This window comes from Lissotriton helveticus, chromosome 7 (genome assembly GCF_964261635.1).
Source record: "Lissotriton helveticus chromosome 7, aLisHel1.1, whole genome shotgun sequence".
In the NCBI taxonomy this organism is placed as follows: Eukaryota; Metazoa; Chordata; class Amphibia; order Caudata; family Salamandridae; genus Lissotriton; species Lissotriton helveticus.
The window spans coordinates 87,544,290-87,561,516 of record NC_136068.1 but is presented as its reverse complement, the minus strand read 5'-3'; the positions used below and the strand labels follow the sequence as shown (position 1 = coordinate 87,561,516).

General features: G+C 45.7%; 1 protein-coding gene across 1 annotated transcript in view; it reads right to left on the bottom strand.

Moving 5' to 3' along the window:
- Nucleotides 1-620: 620 nt before the first annotated feature.
- The window catches only part of LOC144766635 (cadherin-like protein 26), a 376,180-nt gene continuing 359,573 nt past the window's right edge, over nt 621-17,227 (bottom strand). The window contains exons 18-20 of the mRNA XM_078650421.1: nt 13,793-13,864; nt 11,108-11,197; nt 621-1,081 (exon numbers count right to left, since the gene is read on the bottom strand). Of these exons, the coding sequence (XP_078506547.1) occupies nt 833-1,081; nt 11,108-11,197; nt 13,793-13,864 (411 nt within the window). The 3' untranslated portion in view covers nt 621-832. The remainder of the gene's footprint in view (nt 1,082-11,107; nt 11,198-13,792; nt 13,865-17,227) is intronic.

Genomic DNA, 17,227 nt, shown 5'->3' with positions numbered 1-17,227 from the left:
GGTATACCATCAGTTTGTCTTCCTAGCCATCTTTTTCATGTTAGAACAGTGACATTGAAGATACTGATCCATGGATCAGTTATTCTCACGCAACTTTTTGTCAAATTGTTCAAACGCGTCACTAAATGTGATTTTTACAATTTATGTCAAATAAACAAAAACAAATTTTGAAATACTAGAAATTCCCTGCAAGTGAAATATGCTGGTCTCCTAGCTCTATGGCAAAGCAAGTAATTGACTTGGTGACATTGTTTTACAGGAGTGCAGTCTGGGGGTGAATGGCAATCTAGTAGAATCCAGCATCAAAAATATATCAGTCCGTAGATCCTCCGGTGTATCCTTGGTCAGGGGACTGAGCCCTTTCCATAAAAGATCATGACTCCCAGGCTAGGAATGAATTGGGAGAAAAAGAAAAGAAAGACCCTATTTACCCATCACTAAATATGCACAATTTCTCTACCCAAGTTCCAACAAGGAGATGCTGCTTTAGGATACCATCCTTAAATTGAAGGAAAGTAAAAACAATGTAGACTATGACAGATCTCACATCATTTGTCTCTTTCTGAGTCATGCGTGTTTGATGGTGATGCGCCACTCCGCCACTCATTGTTAATCACTCAATAGGCCTTAAAAATGGAAAGGCAGCTTTTCCCGAAAGCAATAAAAGCAAAATGTTGCAAATTCGAAAGTGTGTGCCATGAGATGCCAGATGATGCTTCTAAGAAAGGACCTCCAGGCTGGTGCCTGGCCACCATGCACCAGGTGTGCTACTCAACATCACTCAACTCGATGCGCGTCTGAATCTCCTCATAGAAATTTTATCAACAATTTGTTAGATTGAGGTAGAAAGTGCCTTTTCATTTTCTTCAGACTGAGATTTTATTTCTATTTCCTGGGTGCAGATATGTTCAAGGATGTTGAATTTGGAGCCAAGGTAGTGGAGACGGTCAAGATTGAAGTTACTGCCTTCCATGCTGATTGTTTCCAGGGATGAGGCTCTCGACCATTCGCCTTCTTCCGCGAAGACACGGGGCTTGTAATTTTCTTGGATAGCTTCATCAGTAGAGGAATTGTGCAGAGTCTGGTGGAGAATACAAATACCAAAAATGATAAAGTACACACATTTAGATTACTAATAGACAACTATTTTACTGCAGAATTTACTGGAGCACTTTGAACTACAAAGTGACTTAAAGGTCAGTGTAAGTGGGGACATACCTCCAAATTCACACTATGCGATTATCTACCAACAAGGTTGTGCTGAATAAAATCATTAAAACACATCCTGACAGGTAAACATTAACAAATGCTGAAGGAAGGTAACTTTGACTATGTACATTCAAGCATTAAACTACACTGCCACTGGTGGACACTTAAAGAATGCAACCCATCATCCTATCATCCCCAATGATCCTTATAGTATGACCTGCATAGGGGTTCACTTTCTTCCTATGTAGACGAACCAACCCATAAATCATGCAGTATACGTTTTGTAACTTTTGGGCGTAGGACCAGAAGAGCTGGATCCATGCCAATTTTTCAGGCTACTGTCCATTCAAGATAAATAAGTAAACAATTGTCTTGAACAGAAATTATTTAATAATTAGTAGTTGTCCTAAAACTCTTGTATGAGTCTACCCCTCATGAACCAATGGTGGACACTCCTGTTAAAAAGGAAAGCACCCATTCCTCTAAGTGTACAGCACTTCTCTGTAAATTGGAAAATATCTTGATAACATGCCCTAACTATTTCTAGACTGTCTCTCTTCCTTTTATAAAGAAGGATCTCAGTTAATCCAAATTGTGCATCCAAGTTTCCATTCACCCTTTTTGCTTATCATAAAAGATGTCTATGGATTGATCATGTCACCTGTTCTCTCCAGTTGTGCCCCGCCCCGTATCACTGAAGGCTCTAGTGAACAGGGCTTTTGGAATCATAAAAACAGTACGGCGATGTTCATGTGGATACTAGTGAAGTGGAGACCTGTATTTCTTCCACTGAGTACTGGTTATCCTCAGGAGGTCTTTCCAGCTCCCCCTCCAACACACACAAGCTACAGTATCCATACAAAACAGATGAACCAAGTTAGCATCAGACTGGGACAAAAAATAGCCCCAGTCACCAAAATAAAAAGAGCCCAATTAGCAAACCAGATAGATAAAAAGTGGCAACATTTGTAAATAAGGACAGGTTTGAACTTGTAAAGGCACACTCTGTAGGTATTTTGCAAGATATGGGTGGCTGCACGCATTTGTGTTTGCTGCAGACAGTGCTTGTTGTAATATCAGAAAATTCAACAGTAAAAACCAGCCCACCTTGCCATAAAACAGTCCCACAAACTACTAAAAAATGGCCCACAGCCTGGTCTGTCAGACGAGCCCATCAGACACTGCCTGGTTGCCCTATAGGTCAGTCCCACACTGTACCAAATGTACCAACTCTCTATCAATCCTAAATGTTCATCCTCCTCTATATCATTAGTCTTTATCCTACATTCATAGTCATGTGACTTGACTAAGTTAAAAACCCTCTCTTAAATACACTTGATTCACAAAATCAAACCAGTCATAATACACAAAGTTTTTTCACCGAGCCATGCCTTTTCATTTCCATCACTGATGACAGGAATGCCTGAGGCTCAGTCCTGGGCCTTCCCTCATGTTGATTACATTATATCCTTATTCCTTGTTCATCATTTCTTCCCGCCTATGCATTATTGACACCCGGGTTTTCTCGGTACATCTATCTAATGATAATCTGGCATTGAAAGACTCTGCGGACACAGATGAATACAAGATTGAGATAATATAGGGCCCGATTCACAGAACTAACTTAAAACAAAATCCTAAACTTACTACTTTTGGTATTCACAGAAATTAGGATTTTGTCTTAAGTTTGTCTTAAGACAAACTTAAGACGGACTTAAGACAAAATCCTAACTTAAGTCTGTCTTAAGTTTGTCTTAAGACAAACTTAAGACAAAATCCTAACTTCTGTGAATACCAAAAGTAGTAAGTTTAGGATTTTGTCTTAAGTTAGTTCTGTGAATCGGGCCCATAGTCTCTGCATTAAGTGTTCTGGCTACTCTACTAGATTTGTTCACTTGCCCGAATTCTTTGAGGCCATCTTCATCAACCAGAAACCTAGGAAGGCATTTTAAGCCTGAAATCCATCTTGTATGGTGCATATAACCCAAAGCCTCTGCTGTGAAGTTTCAAGTCTTTAGTTTTCCGGGTTGGAGAATTTTAAAGTGTGCATGTCACAAGACAGCAGGCCAAAGTGACATGCAATTTAAACTGCTGTAGCCAGCCACTACTTCTCCCTGCTGCCAATCTGCAGCAATGGCCCTGTCCTGCCCTCACAGCTCGGGCTGGCAGAGTAACAAATAAAAGGGTAATAAATTCAGCTTATTACCATTTTATTTTTCACTTTTGCTGCACATACAGTGGGGGCAATGTGACTCTCCTCTCCCAAATGGAGAAGCTGCCGCTGATTGCTCAAAATCTTCTCTCCTTCCAGAAATCTCTGAAATCGGGGCCACATTGAAGCTAAAGGGACCATATACACGTTTAAAAGTGTAGGGCTCAGTGATGAGCCTTGTGGTACGCCACACTGGAGAGGCCGAGGTTTGGACCTGATGCCAGCTTCAAAAACCTGGAATGAACGTCCTTTCAGGAAGGAGCGCAGCCAACTCATGGCAGTTCCAACTACTCCCAGATTGCCGAGACGGTGTATCAGGACCTGGTGATTCACTGTGTCGAAGGCTGCACTCAAATCCAATAGGATGATGGCTGCCGTGCCTCCTGCATCTAAGATTTTCCTGCTTTCTTCCAGAGGGAGGGAGGGAGAGCAAGCGAGGGAGAGCAAGCAAGGGAGAGCGAGGGAGGGAGAGTGAGGGAGGGAGGGAGAGCAATCAAGGGAGAGCGAGGGAGGGAGGGAGAGCAAGCGAGGGAGAGCGAGGGAGGGAGAGCGAGGGAGCGAGGGAGGGAGGGAGAGCAAGCAAGGGAGCGAGGAAGGGAGGGAGAGGGAGCGAGGGAGAGTGAGAGAGAGGGAGTAAGGGAGAGGGAGGGAGGGAGAGCGAGGGAGCGAAGGAGAAGCAAGGGAGGGAGAGCGAGGGAGAAAGAGGGAGCGCGAGGGAGGGAGAGCAAGGGCGGGAGATCGAGGGAGGGAGGGAGAGCAAGGGAGGTAGGGAGAGGAAGCAAGGGAGGAAGAGCGAGGGAGGGAGGGAGAGCAAACGAGGGAGCGAGTGAGAGCAATGGAGGGAGAGCGAGGAAGGGAGAGCGAGGGAGGGAGAGCGAGGGAGCAAGGGAACGAGGGAGAGCGAGGGAGCGAAAGAGAGCGAGGAGGGAGGGAGAGCGAGGGGGAGCGAGGGAGGAGAGCAAGAGAAGAAGGGAGAGCAATCGAGGGAGAGCGAGGGAGGGAGTGCGAGGGAGGGAGAGCGGGAGAGGGAGGGAGAGGGAGCGCGAGGGAGGGAGGGAGAGCAAGCGAGGAAGAGCGAAAGAGAGGGAGCGAGGGAGAGCGAGGGAGGGAAGGAGAGAGAGGGAGGCAGAGGGAATGAGGGAGAGGGAAGGAGAGAGAGGGAGACAGAGGGAAGGAGGGAGAGGGAAGGAGAGAGAGGGAGAGGGAAATAGAGTGAGGGAGAAGGAAACAGAGAGAGAGGGAGACAGAGGGAATGAGGGAAAGAGGGAGAGGGAAGGAGAGAGAGGGAAATAGAGTGAGGGAGAGGGAAATAGAGTGAGGGAGAAGGAAATAGAGAGAGAGGGAGACAGAGAGAGAGTGAGACAGTAAGGGTGAGTGAGACAGAGGAAGAGAGGGAGTGAGACAGTCAGAGTGAATGAGACAGAGGGAGAGATAGAGAGAGGGAGTCAGAGAATCAGAGTGAGTGAGACAGAGGGAGAGAGGGAGAGAGAGGGAGGGAGAGGGAGAAAGAGAGGGAGGGAGGGAGAGAGAGGGCGGGAGACAGAGAGATGGAGACTTCAGAATGAGGGACAGGAAAGGAGAGAGAGGGAATCCTCAGAAAGAGGGAGAGCTCAGACAGAGGGGGAGGGAAGAAAGGAGAGGGAGAACTCAGAGTGAGGGAGAGGGAAGGAGAGAGAGGGAGACCTCGGAGAGAGGGAGAGCTCAGAGAGAGGGGGAGGGAAAGAGGGAGAGGGAGAACTCAGAGTGAGGGAGAGGGAAGGAGAGAGAGGGAGGCAGAGGGAATGAGGGAGAGGGAAGGAGAGAGAGGGAGACCGAGGGAAGGGGAGAGGAAAGGAGAGAGAGGGAAATAGAGTGAGGGAGAAGTAAACAGAGAGAGAGGGAGACAGAGGGAATGAGGGAGAGGGAAGGAGAGAGAGGGAGACAGAGGGAAGGAGGGAGAGGGAAGGAGAGAGAGGGAAATAGAGTGAGGGAGGGGGAAATATAGTGAGGGAGAGGGAAATAGGAAGAGGGAAATAGAGTGAGGGAGAAGGAAACAGAGAGGGAGACAGAGAGAGAGAGAGAGAGTGAGACAGAGGAAGAGAGGGAGTGAGACAGTCAGAGTGAAAGAGAAAGAGGGAGAGATGGAGAGAGGGAGTGAGAGAGTCAGAGTGAGTGAGACAGGGACAGAGAGGGAGGGAGAGAGAGGGAGAGAGAGGGAGAGAGAGGGAGGGAGAGAGAGGGAGGGAGGGGGAGAAAGAGAGGGAGGGAGGGAGAGAGAGAATGTGTGTATGCCGGGTCTAGTGGCTCTGTGGACGAAGGCGTCCACTGCAGGGACCTGTGATCAACCTCAAGGTCACAGTTTTATTTGCTCTAGCCCGGCCCCCTTCCCCACTGACCCCACCCCCACCAGTGCGGCCCTCGGACACATACCATACTGTAAATTTGGCCCCCAAGAGAAAGTTTGTGAGTACCCAAGTTCTAGGCGATGATTGGTGGCGGGCGGTCTGCTGGGGAGCTCATCAATACAGGATCGATTTGAGGGAGCGTTTTTATAATGTTCTGGATTTTGTGATCAAAAAACTCGGCCTGGTTTTCGCAGCGGGTTACATGGGGGTCAGTAGGGACGGGAAAGGACTGGGCTTTTAAGGAGCCTTTTTATGATGGAAAAGGTTTCTCTGGGGGAATTGGTGGCTAGCCGGATGTTTTCCTCATAGTAGGCTGCCTGAGCTTTCCTCAGTTCCGCTCTGTATTTGCGTATGGTCCTAGATGAGCTTGCTATTGGCTGCAAAGTCTTTTCTCCAACTTCTTTCTAATACTTTACAGTTCTGTTTCAGGGTGCGCAATTCAGCGGAGTACCAAGGTGATCTAAGTGAGCCGTTCTTTTTTGTGATCCAGACTTTAGGGAGGACCTTGTTTAAAGAGCCATCTATCCATCTATCCAACTGCAGAAGTTGTTATACATTGTGACTGGGCAGGGAACCGACTGAGGCCTATTATTTTCCAATTCATGGATCCAGTTCTTCTGGGGGAGCTTGGGCCAGAGACGAATAAGGGTCAGAGAAGGATGGACTGGGGGGTAGGGATTTGGGGGCGCCAAGAAAGGGGCACCAAGTGGTGGTCGGACCAGGGAAATTTCTGTGGAGTGTTTGGGAAGCGATCTGCAGTTTAAAAGAAAAATACAATAAGCAGGTCTTGAGTGGGGGGGCTGACCAAATATGGGAGAGAAATGTGAAAGGGCAGTGAGGGCATTTTGATCTGGAATTATCTGCTCCTAAAAGATAAAGACAGTTAGCTCTAGGGTAGTTATTTAGCTGGAGCAGTTGTGCACTAGAATACCTGAGGCGTCCTGGGGGAAACGGTGCAGGGGTTCTGGCCCCTGACCGTGCTCCAGCACGGGTGCAGACTTGCCTTAGGCACGCCAGCAGTGCGCCCACAGTGCACCCGGCTCAATTTATGCGACTTCTTCCGACGCTGGTTGCAGCAACTAGACAGCTGCCCGTGCGTCTGAAGCGCTACAAACGGAAGTGGTTGCACGGGACCTTCCTGCCCGCTGAGCATTGAACACAACTCATACCGGGGGGTTGGTTCCTTCGTGCAGGTGCCCACTACAAAGAGTATGTTTTTAAAAAAAATTGCAAAATCACCAATATAAAAACAATACTTTTTTTAACATGGACACGGGAGCAACTCTGACCGTTCTCCCTCTCTGTTGCCACCGATAATACAGTCAGCCTAAGGCGGTCATGTCAGGGGCTCAAATTTTGCGACTTCTTCCGACGCCCGATGTAGCAACTAGACTGCTGCCCAGTGCGCCTGAAGCGCTACAAACGGAAGTGGTGCACAAGACCTTCCTGCCGGTCGAGCATTGAACACAGCTCGTACTGGGGGGTTGATTCCTTCTTGCAGGTGCCCACTAAAAAGAGTACGTTTTTAAAAAAAAATGTGCAAAATCAGCAATATAAAAACAATAATTTTTTAACAAGGACACAGTCACGTCAGGGGCTAAATATATGCGACTTCTTCCGATGCCGGGTGCAGCAACTAGACCGCTGCTCCATGCGTCTGAAGCGCTACAAACGGAAGTGGTGCACGAGACCTTCATGCCCGCCGAGCATTGAACCAAGCTTGTACCGGGGGGTTGGTTCCTACGCACAGGTGCCCACTACAAAGAGTATGGTTTTTTTTTTCATGGGACTGCCTATATGAATGATGAAACACATGGGGTTTGGGTCATAATTTGGTACATGGACATGCCTGCTGTATGAACAGCCCACAGCTAGGGTGAGGACAGGCGGGTGAATATCTGATGAATAGACTCTGCTCAGGAGGATGCAGCAGGGCAGCCCGTTATCTCCAATGCTGTTTAATCTTGCAATGGAACCATTGGCATACCGTCTTTGGTGGAGAGGGAAGTAAAAGTCAGAGATGCAACTCATGTCATCTTTTTTAGAGTGAATGACACACTAGTGTATTTGCGGAACCTAGGCGTCTCAATCTTGGGTTCTCCTCTCTGAATTAACTCAGTTCAGCACAATGTATGACCGAAAAGTAGCAAGGCAATAGAGCATTGCTCTACCGCTTGGGGGACTATGGGAATTTACCCTAGCTTAGACACCTGAGGTGAGCATTTTGTGGGATAATGGCCACTACTGCTGTTTAACCGCACAGGTCTTGGTGGACCCTAAGACACAGTATGATCTGAAGATGGGGTGTATGTCCACTGGACTGGTAACATTAGTGGAGTTTTGGAACAGACTATGCCTACCGATTATGGGTGGGATAGCATTAGCCAAGATGGTGTCCCTCCCCCAGTGCTTATACGCATTACTGGGCCAGGTGGCGGTGGTGTGGGAGAGGGTGGTTGCAGGGGTCCTGAAAAGGCCAACCTATGACCCTTGCATCCAACTATGAGTGCTGACACCCTTTAAAGAGATTACCATTATGCTGTCTGTGCAGAAGTGGAGGTATGGGGGCATTGGGAGATTTACATAGTACTTACCTATGATCCAGCTTTCAGCTGCTTTTGATCTGAGCCCCTGCCACTTTTTACAACATGCGAGTATAGCACAGACAGTTAGGCATGTCTGGACTACTTTCCCTGAGGAACTACTCACAACTGCAGCAATGACTATGATTTTATCCCTAGCAGGGTGGTGACTAACCCATACACTGCCAGGTCTTCAAGAGTGGAAGAACTACGGTAGTTGCATGTGGCAGATGGTCGCCGGCTTGCTTAGAGTTCCTATTAGGCGCAGACTGGGAGAGGGCGTGTGTTCAGGTGAAAACCATTTCACCTTAGTGTTAGCGTTAATCTTATTCAATTTCATTTTCTCTGTATGATTTGTCTCACCCCAAACAAACTGTATAAGATTTACGCTGGCAGGTCATCGGCGGGAAACAGCCACTAATGCACTAACCACGCATGCTTTACAACCCATGCGTGGTTACCACTATAACCTTTACCACGCATTCCTTTACTACGAAATACGTAGTCAGGAATGTGAGTTAAAGGTCCAATAAAAAAAAGGGGGCTTGGGGGGACTGGGGGGGGGGTCTTCCCCCCAAAAAATAACAAAAAAACGAGCAGGTTTAGAAGAAAACTTACATAAAAATGCTATTAAGTGCCTCTGTCGTTCAAGGAAAGAACCTCCCCAACGACGTGGCGTGTATATCATTATAGAAGTCATTTTTTAATTTTGCTAGACGTGTTTTGATGCTTGTTTCCGTGGTTGGTGGAAGTAAGGGCTGCTGGTGAAAGGCGTGCAGGTGTCAGGTAAGAATCTAATCTTTATTCTTAAAAAAGTATTATTTAAGCGCACTTTAAATTAAATGCATTTTTAAATGTAAGGTAATCTGTTGTTTTTGATAGTTTTATACATCGATCTTTTGCTTTGTTCTGCAGTTCTGACTATTTTTTTTAGCCTATCACTATCATTATGTACATTTCAATGACATATGTGCCTCAGGAACGTTAGATGTTTTGTAACACTTTTTTTTGCAGTGTATAATCCTGCGTTCTAAAATGCTGCGTGGTAAAGGCAGTTGCGAAGTAATATTCGAGTGGTAATGCCATACGTGGTACTTGTTAGCGTTGTATAATCATATAACCGTCATCGGCATGTACCAGGTGCAACATGCGGGGACTGACTTTTTCCATGTGGTTTGGGGCTACCCCCCTGCTGAACATATTCTGGGAATCAGTAGCTGAAAGGTTACCATCAATGACCAACTATTTTCCAGTCCACCCAATGAGACAAAGCTTGTTGGGTGTCTTCTCTGCCACACCCAACTTAAAATTGAAGACATTCATGGCAGCTCTTGCCACGATGTTATCTAAGCAGTCATTTATTGTACCTCCGCTAGGGCCCCGACACAAGGCTTTGAGAAAGGTCTGGCATGCATAGGCAGTGCCAGATAAAAAACAGTTGCGGAGTGCAAGGAGTGAGGGTCATTTGACAGAAGATCTGCGGAATGGGCAGCTAAGCTTGCTAAATTGATTGATCCCGAACAATATACTACCATGAACCAGAAAGCATGCTTTGATGGTATTTAGACAAAATATAGGAAACAGAAATATTGTAGACCAAAATATTATGTAAGGAATATTGAGTACATAAATATTGTGAAGGGGCGCAAGAGAGACACAACTCATAAGTTAGATTTTTCAAGCCAGGCAAGGCTACCTTCTGTGACTTGATAAATGTAGAGTAACACAACTAGGCCTGGGTGGTAAATTCTGTTCCGCTCGTGGAATTTGCGGAATTTGGGTAATTTCAAGTTCTGCGGAGAACGCGGAATTGGCAAAAATTCCATGATCCACGGTGTCGCAGAATCTTTTGCTTGCTCGTGCTTTGAAAATGCATGTTTGAAAGATATTTCTCCCCGAGCACGCAAACAGCGTTCACCAACAGGAAAAAACATTGCAAATTAGCAGAACAAGCAATTCCACGTGTTCGCAGAACTTTTGCGTACTCGCTGAGATTTTTTACCATTTCACGGAGCTTTGCGTAGCGCGACTATGGAAATTCCACCCACCCCTAAACACAAGCCAGTGCAAATTGCTGCATTGAGATAACTCTGCCTGAGGGACGCGTTCCATAGGTGGAGCAAGGGTGTTCCCAAGCATCCACCCATAGGTGAGACATAACAAGGAGAAATATCTTTATTGCTCCTTGTTACTTACTTTATCTAGGAGTGCTGTATTTTGCAGCACACAAAGAAAATGAAAATACCTCAGAGGATTGTTTTTGTGCAGGTGTAAGGGTGCCTGCATTTGTGCTAGGGAGCACAGTGTGCACCAGTCAGGAAAACGCCAGGAAAGCGTCATAATATGTTAAATACGATGCATTCCTGCTATTTTCCTATCACGCAGCACAGCAAGGTGGCTTGCTGCCCTGCATGAATTTTTCATAAATATGCCCCTGTATTTTTTGCTAGTGATGTGCCACTGAAAACATCAGGTGAGTAACAATAGACCTAAACTCAATTCCGGATGAATGATGTGTGCACTCATCTGTCACTCCACTAGTCGCGAAGCCAGCACTTTAACGCATTAGAATCAAGTCTATTATTCTTGTTATATCAATAGAAGGACTTTGCATATGAATGTTGAAAGGGTTATACATAACACAAAGCTTAAAGGAAACAATATAAATGCAAATCACCAAAAAAGAAACAATATATTCTGAAAAGGAGTGTGGTACTGACCTGTCTGAGGTATGCTTCCAAAGTCTTCAGTTTATAGTCAGTGACTACACTGTCAGTTGTTGAATATGTCCTGCGGCTTCCTGACACAGCCTGCCAATGAGAAACAGCAGAGACAGATCACTACACAATTACTAAGGTGTGAGTTAACTTCAGGAGATTTAACAAGCACATCTTTTGACACAATGAGGGATAATTGTTGACTACTACAATATAACAATAGTTTAAGGAAACTGGTGGCATATCCAGAAAGGTGGGGATTTTCAGGTTGAACACTTTATTTCTGAGATTAGGTACCGAATAGGGACCTATTGATTGAGGAATATGTCAGTTACTAGACACACTTAGAGGAATGTGTAACATTTGAGGGCTATTATTGGCTGTGCACAGAGGCTTCCACTTTTGGTACATCTGTTTCAAAAAACTCTTCGACCGGGCGGAAAACCAGCGGGCGGTCTTTCCGTCCACAGGGATCCCCCCGCCATGGTAATGTGGCGGGGGAAATTTACATGCAGGCAGTGGATTTTGGCGGGCGGATCGCCACCACCATATGGGCGGTGGCGATCTGCCCGCTATCTCAATGACCCCCTTCGCGTCCTATTCAGTTATGAAGTCAGAAACTTGGGAACATGAAATTTAACAATAGCTTTGCAGTGCAGTGATCACAAACATTACAAAGCAACAGCAACAATGAAGACAAAAAAATGGCTTTGCATTGGTAGCGGCTCCTCTGCTAAGGCAGAGGAGCGTCGCCCCACTGCTCAAAAGCAAAAATAAAATAGGATTAACGTATCACTATTATCATTTTATTTTTCCTATTGCAGTCAGTGGCCTTTCTCAATGTGGGGCAGGGCGGTGGAGTACAGAGCAGGAGATAAGTGGTTAGCACTCCCTAAGTGTGATAGATTTTTTGGGCAGCCCTCTTAGGCCGGCCAAACAGATCATGCGTACTTTGCATGTTCCCCACCAGGCTGCAATGAACATCTTGGTGGGGAACATGCACAGGCTCCATGTCCCCTTCTGAGCATCGAATCATGGCACTGAGACCAATCACAATGCTGCATTGCAGCGTTGTGAAAGGCTATGGGGAGCCAGAGAGCTCAGGTGCTTCCTGCTGCTTCTGGCTGCCGGGAATGGAGACAGGAAGAAGGAAGATGAAGAGGACGGGGAGATGTAGCGGGCGGCCATTCCAAGGTGAGTGTTTTTTTACTTCTTAATTCCTTCTCCCACAACCCTCATCCGACAGCAGCCACTACTGCTTTACATTGCAGAAGGGAAGGTTTTTTTTACAGTGCATTCCCCCTATCAGGTACTGGGTACCATTTCTATAGATGGTGCAGGGCTCCATCATCCGTCTATCGTAGCAAGAGTACAGGGCAAGGCTTCCAGCATCAGGAAAGGAATAGTGAGTACCAGGATTTTTCCAGGTGGGCAGCAGCCTGTTAAGGAGGGGGTTGGGATTGGGGCATTGCTTCATACAACAAAGGGCTCCAATGACCTTACCATACTTCCATGTCCATGTTATAGTTGAAACCTTCTGCTATATAGGGCTGGTTTGAACATTGTTGGGGATTTCAGTCCTTTCCTTGTGAAGACGACAGAAAAAGGGCTAGAGTCAGTGCTCAATTTGAGCAGGTGGTTTCCGATGCTCAGTACCGGCGGTTAAATATCATCAACACCGGTGCTTTTAATGGGAGTTATGTTAAAGACATATTCATTTATGGGAAGAGTAAGTGATTTGCCGAGAATAGCAGGATGTTGACCCAACCCAAGACTTGAACCTGGTTCCCCAGCTCCGATGTCAGCAGCTCTGACCATTATGCCACACATCCTGTTCCCACTTTCATGGTTGGTTGCTTCTGTTTTAGGCAGCGCTAACAGAAGCAATGAGCAATCACTTATTTTTTCCACATTAACCACTGGCTAGAGTGTGTCCTTCTGCCACTCAGATGTCAGTGGAAAAGCAAAATGTCCATTCAGCCTGTGTCCCATGTACGTTTGGTGGGCCGATCAGCCGCTTAGAATGTCAGAGCCGGAGTAGACATAGTGAAAAATTCCTGACTACATGGGCATATTTCCACCCTCATTTATAGGCAAAAATCCAGATACCACACATGAGAATGCTAAAAAGTTCTTGGTCTTCTCTACAAAAATGTAATAAGGGATTCCCTATCTGCACGTTTTGTTGAGTATGCATTCTGTGCTAAGCACTGAAATGAGTGGTACGGCACACAGGCTAGGGGTCTAATAAATTACCTAAGCTACTTTTACGTAATTAAGGCAAAATGACACTAAAGTACATATAGGTATGCCAAAAGCAGATCTGACATTTTGTGCTATATTTTGGCGGGAAATGGGTCCTTGCATTATTTTTTTCCATGACGACATATTTAAACAAAAGTAGCACGAACAATAGAAGCTTGCATTCTCTTGTTCCCGTGCGTTTGTCAGAACATTTTAATGGAATGTATGCCATTTAGGTAACATTTTACTGTGAATGGTGCATAATTACTTCAACTGGTGTAATGGCGTAATTTTGAAACTTTTTTACGTAATAGGCGTAAAGCAAAATTCCAAAAATTACTCAAATCACTCCGGCAAAATGTAAATGTTACCCAGGCCTAACCCAGACTCACTTTATCAATATTTTGGTGAAAACATATGGCTATATACATTAAAGTAACTTACCAGTGTATGTGCTCGATAGCCATTCGCAGACATGTTGCGAAGCAAGCTGGCGTGACGCGAACCTGTTGCAATCTGCAGAGCAAAAAGAGTAAAACATTTAGAGGAATAGAAATGACCAGAATAACACCCATTTTCTTTGCTTAAAGTGATGCTTTATGATGATCGGCAACAACATCTATACAGAGCCTGCTGAACAGTTCGGCATCATGGAAAAGACACAAAGACCTTCAGCTAAAACAAGTAAGCCCAAGTTTGTTACAGACTACACCCGGGGACATAGGCAGGGCTTTAAGTGGGAGAAAAAAAACTGGGGGGGCTCTAAAAGGGACGGGGCAAACCTCTTAAAGGGGTGTGGCCTATCCAAGTAGGGGCGTGGTCTAAATAAATATATGTATGAATAATGCCATACACCCTCCCCAGAGGCGCAAGTAGAGCCAAATTACGAGGGGGAGTTAAGAAAACATTTCGGGGGGGGGGGGTAATTCTTCAAGCAATACGCAGAGTGGAGCTGCGGGTGCTCTACAAAGGGTTGAAGAAACAACAAAGCCTCATTAACAAGCAAATGGTCTTTTAGAGACCTGTGAAGTTCTCGGGTGCGGCTGTGTTATTGGAGGCTTGTTGCAGGATCGCAGTCTTACGCTTACCAAAAATAAGACGATAAAGCTATTAAATTACACGTTTTTTTTATTATTCTTAGTCCTAGGTAACTTACCCCACAAACAAAGCTTTACTCAGAATGACTCGGAGATAGGTGACTGAAAAGTCATTATTAAAGAGAGGACTTTCTGTCCTAAACTGTGATTCTTCCCCACAGTCCCGCATCATATGATAAAAATCTGCACAAAGGTCAGCGGCCTAAGGATCTAGCCTGGCAGTTCCAGCTACAGCAAAATAAGTTTGGTGCAAGAAAGAAATAAGAAAACCGACTACCTCTGCGAGGCCCGAAAATAGAGCACGATGGCGACCCGTTTCGGGGCCCCATGAAAATAACTGCAGGTGTTCAGACCTAGACAGACCTGGCCCACTTAAAGCCCTGGACATAGGTATCATTACTGCAGAAGGTGCAGAGGCATTGTGGTCCTGATGGGTGTGGGACCCTTCCACCTTGTAAGAAATTGAGTTACTGGTTGAGAGGGGTGAGACCCTACTCAAGCAGCAAGCACAATCATTGTCAAGATAAGGCAAAAACAAACCTTAAATTAACCTGTACTCAACCCCTTGGTAGCTTGGCACTGAGAAGTCAGGCTTAACTAAAAGACAACGCATAAAGTATTTATGCAGCACTTCAAACAGTAATAAAGTGAAAACACAACACAAGAAAAACCCCACACCAACTTAGAAAATAGAGTAAAATGTAACAAATAAAAATACCAAAACAGCACAAATCTGATCAATAGTACTGGAGATATACAATTTTAAAGATTTAAGTGGAAATAGTGCCAAGAAGCACAAAGCACCAACTGCTGACATCTGGTTACGCGGAACCGTGACATAGTTACAAGCTTAAACTGACCACAATGGAGCGTGGGATTGGCTACAATGACCCAGTTAGGCTTGTTGAAGAAAAGATACTTAAATAGAGGTTGTGGAGACTTTCAAGGTCCTGTACAGAGATTGCATCAAGCATCCAAGGCTCCTATTTGCTGAGCATTTCGAGGTCTTACACCAAGGTTGGTCAAACAGCCAAGGTGATGCATCAGTTCCGAGGAGCTGGGAGGCTGCAATGCTAGAACCTGTGTCGGTGTCGAGGATGCCATTGACAAGAGATAGATTTGCGATATCAAGGACCACGTCAGGGAAGCTTCCAACTGCGGTGGTTCCGATGCGGGCTGCAAGGTCAATGCAGACTCCTTGCGCTGAGAGAGTCCTTGCAACGGAGACGATGTGTCAGTTTTGCTCGGGATTGCTCCGCACAGCAGAGGTGAAGCCTCAGCTCTGCTGGATCCACAGATGGGCTGGCAGAGCACCTTCAGGACCACTTCCAAGGGTTCGGGACTGGAGGGCATCACTTGGCAGGGTAGGACTCATAGATGGCAGAGTCAAGGTGCTGGGTTCAAGATTGTTAGAGCCTTCTGTCCCTAAAGCTAAGTCACGAGGCAGCATACAAGCCCTTGGAGTCACTCTGTGGTCCTGTGTTAAAGAAAATGCAGGTACGGTCCTTCTCACCTATGCTAGAGGGCAGCAGGCAGCAGCTGCTCAAGAACAGCAGTCTAGCAGAGTGGCAGTGCTTCAGCAGCATAGTTGTCCTTCTTCCTGGAAGAATCTTCACAAGTACAGAAGTAGTCTGGGGGGCAATATTTTTATTTGGGCTTTCCTTTGGAGTGGGAGAATCTTCTAGGGGGTTCCCTTTGAAGACCACATGCTTTCTGCTTTCCCTACCCTGTTCCAGACTAACTACATTGATATGCAGCCCTTTGTGTGAAGGCAGGATACAGCCTATTTAAGTGTAAGTAGGGGTGTGCCCAACTCCACCCTCCCATCCTGGTAGAGATGGCCCATCCAGGTACACCTACGCTCTTTATTGTGTGTGGATGCCTAGGAGGGATACGCAAAACCGAACTGTCAACTACACCCTGTCATATGTCCCAGAGGCAGGCTGCAGGCACTAAATGGCTATTGCAGAAAATGCCAACTTTTTCAAAGTGGCATTTTCAAAATTATAATTTAAAATCCAACTTTTCCATGAGAGGGGGTTTCATTACAATAACAAGGACACCAAACATATATTGGTTACCTGGTCTCATTTGGAAATTACCACTTATTAAATGTAATAAGGTAACTCTAATGTTATCCTATGAGCGATGCAGGCCTTGCAGCAGTAAAAAAATAATTGAAGAGTATTTCACTACAGGACATGTAAAATTAAAAAGTAAATGACCATTATATTAAACATAAATAAGTAAATATTTAACTATATATATATATATATATATATTGCGCTCGTCAAATCCCGGCCAAAATCCACGGGAAAGAAAACAGCACTCGGGAGGTTACTTCACACGGAGTAGTTTATTCACGTGTTAGCTACACCACATATATATATATATACTGCACCCAATCCTCTGGGCTGTCCAGGGCCTACCCTAGGGCTGATATATATGTTTTAAAAAGGAACGTTTGGGCATAGGCACAGGTCGTGCCACTTTCCTAGGGACTTACAATTAAATTAAATATGCCAATTGGGGACAAGCCAATTCTACCAGGTTTTAAGGCTAGCACAATCACTTTAGCACTCAATAGCAGTGTTAAAGTGTGCAGAGTCCGAAAGCCAGTATAAACGAAGTCAGCAAAACAAGGTTGAAGGCAAAAGGTGAGGGGAAAAGCCATGCCAACACTGCCAGATCTAACACACCCTAAATATAGCTGTCTTTTCCTACCTGAATGGGACCTAGAGGGCAATTTTCTTGCTTGCATACGGGCTAATGACACCATTGC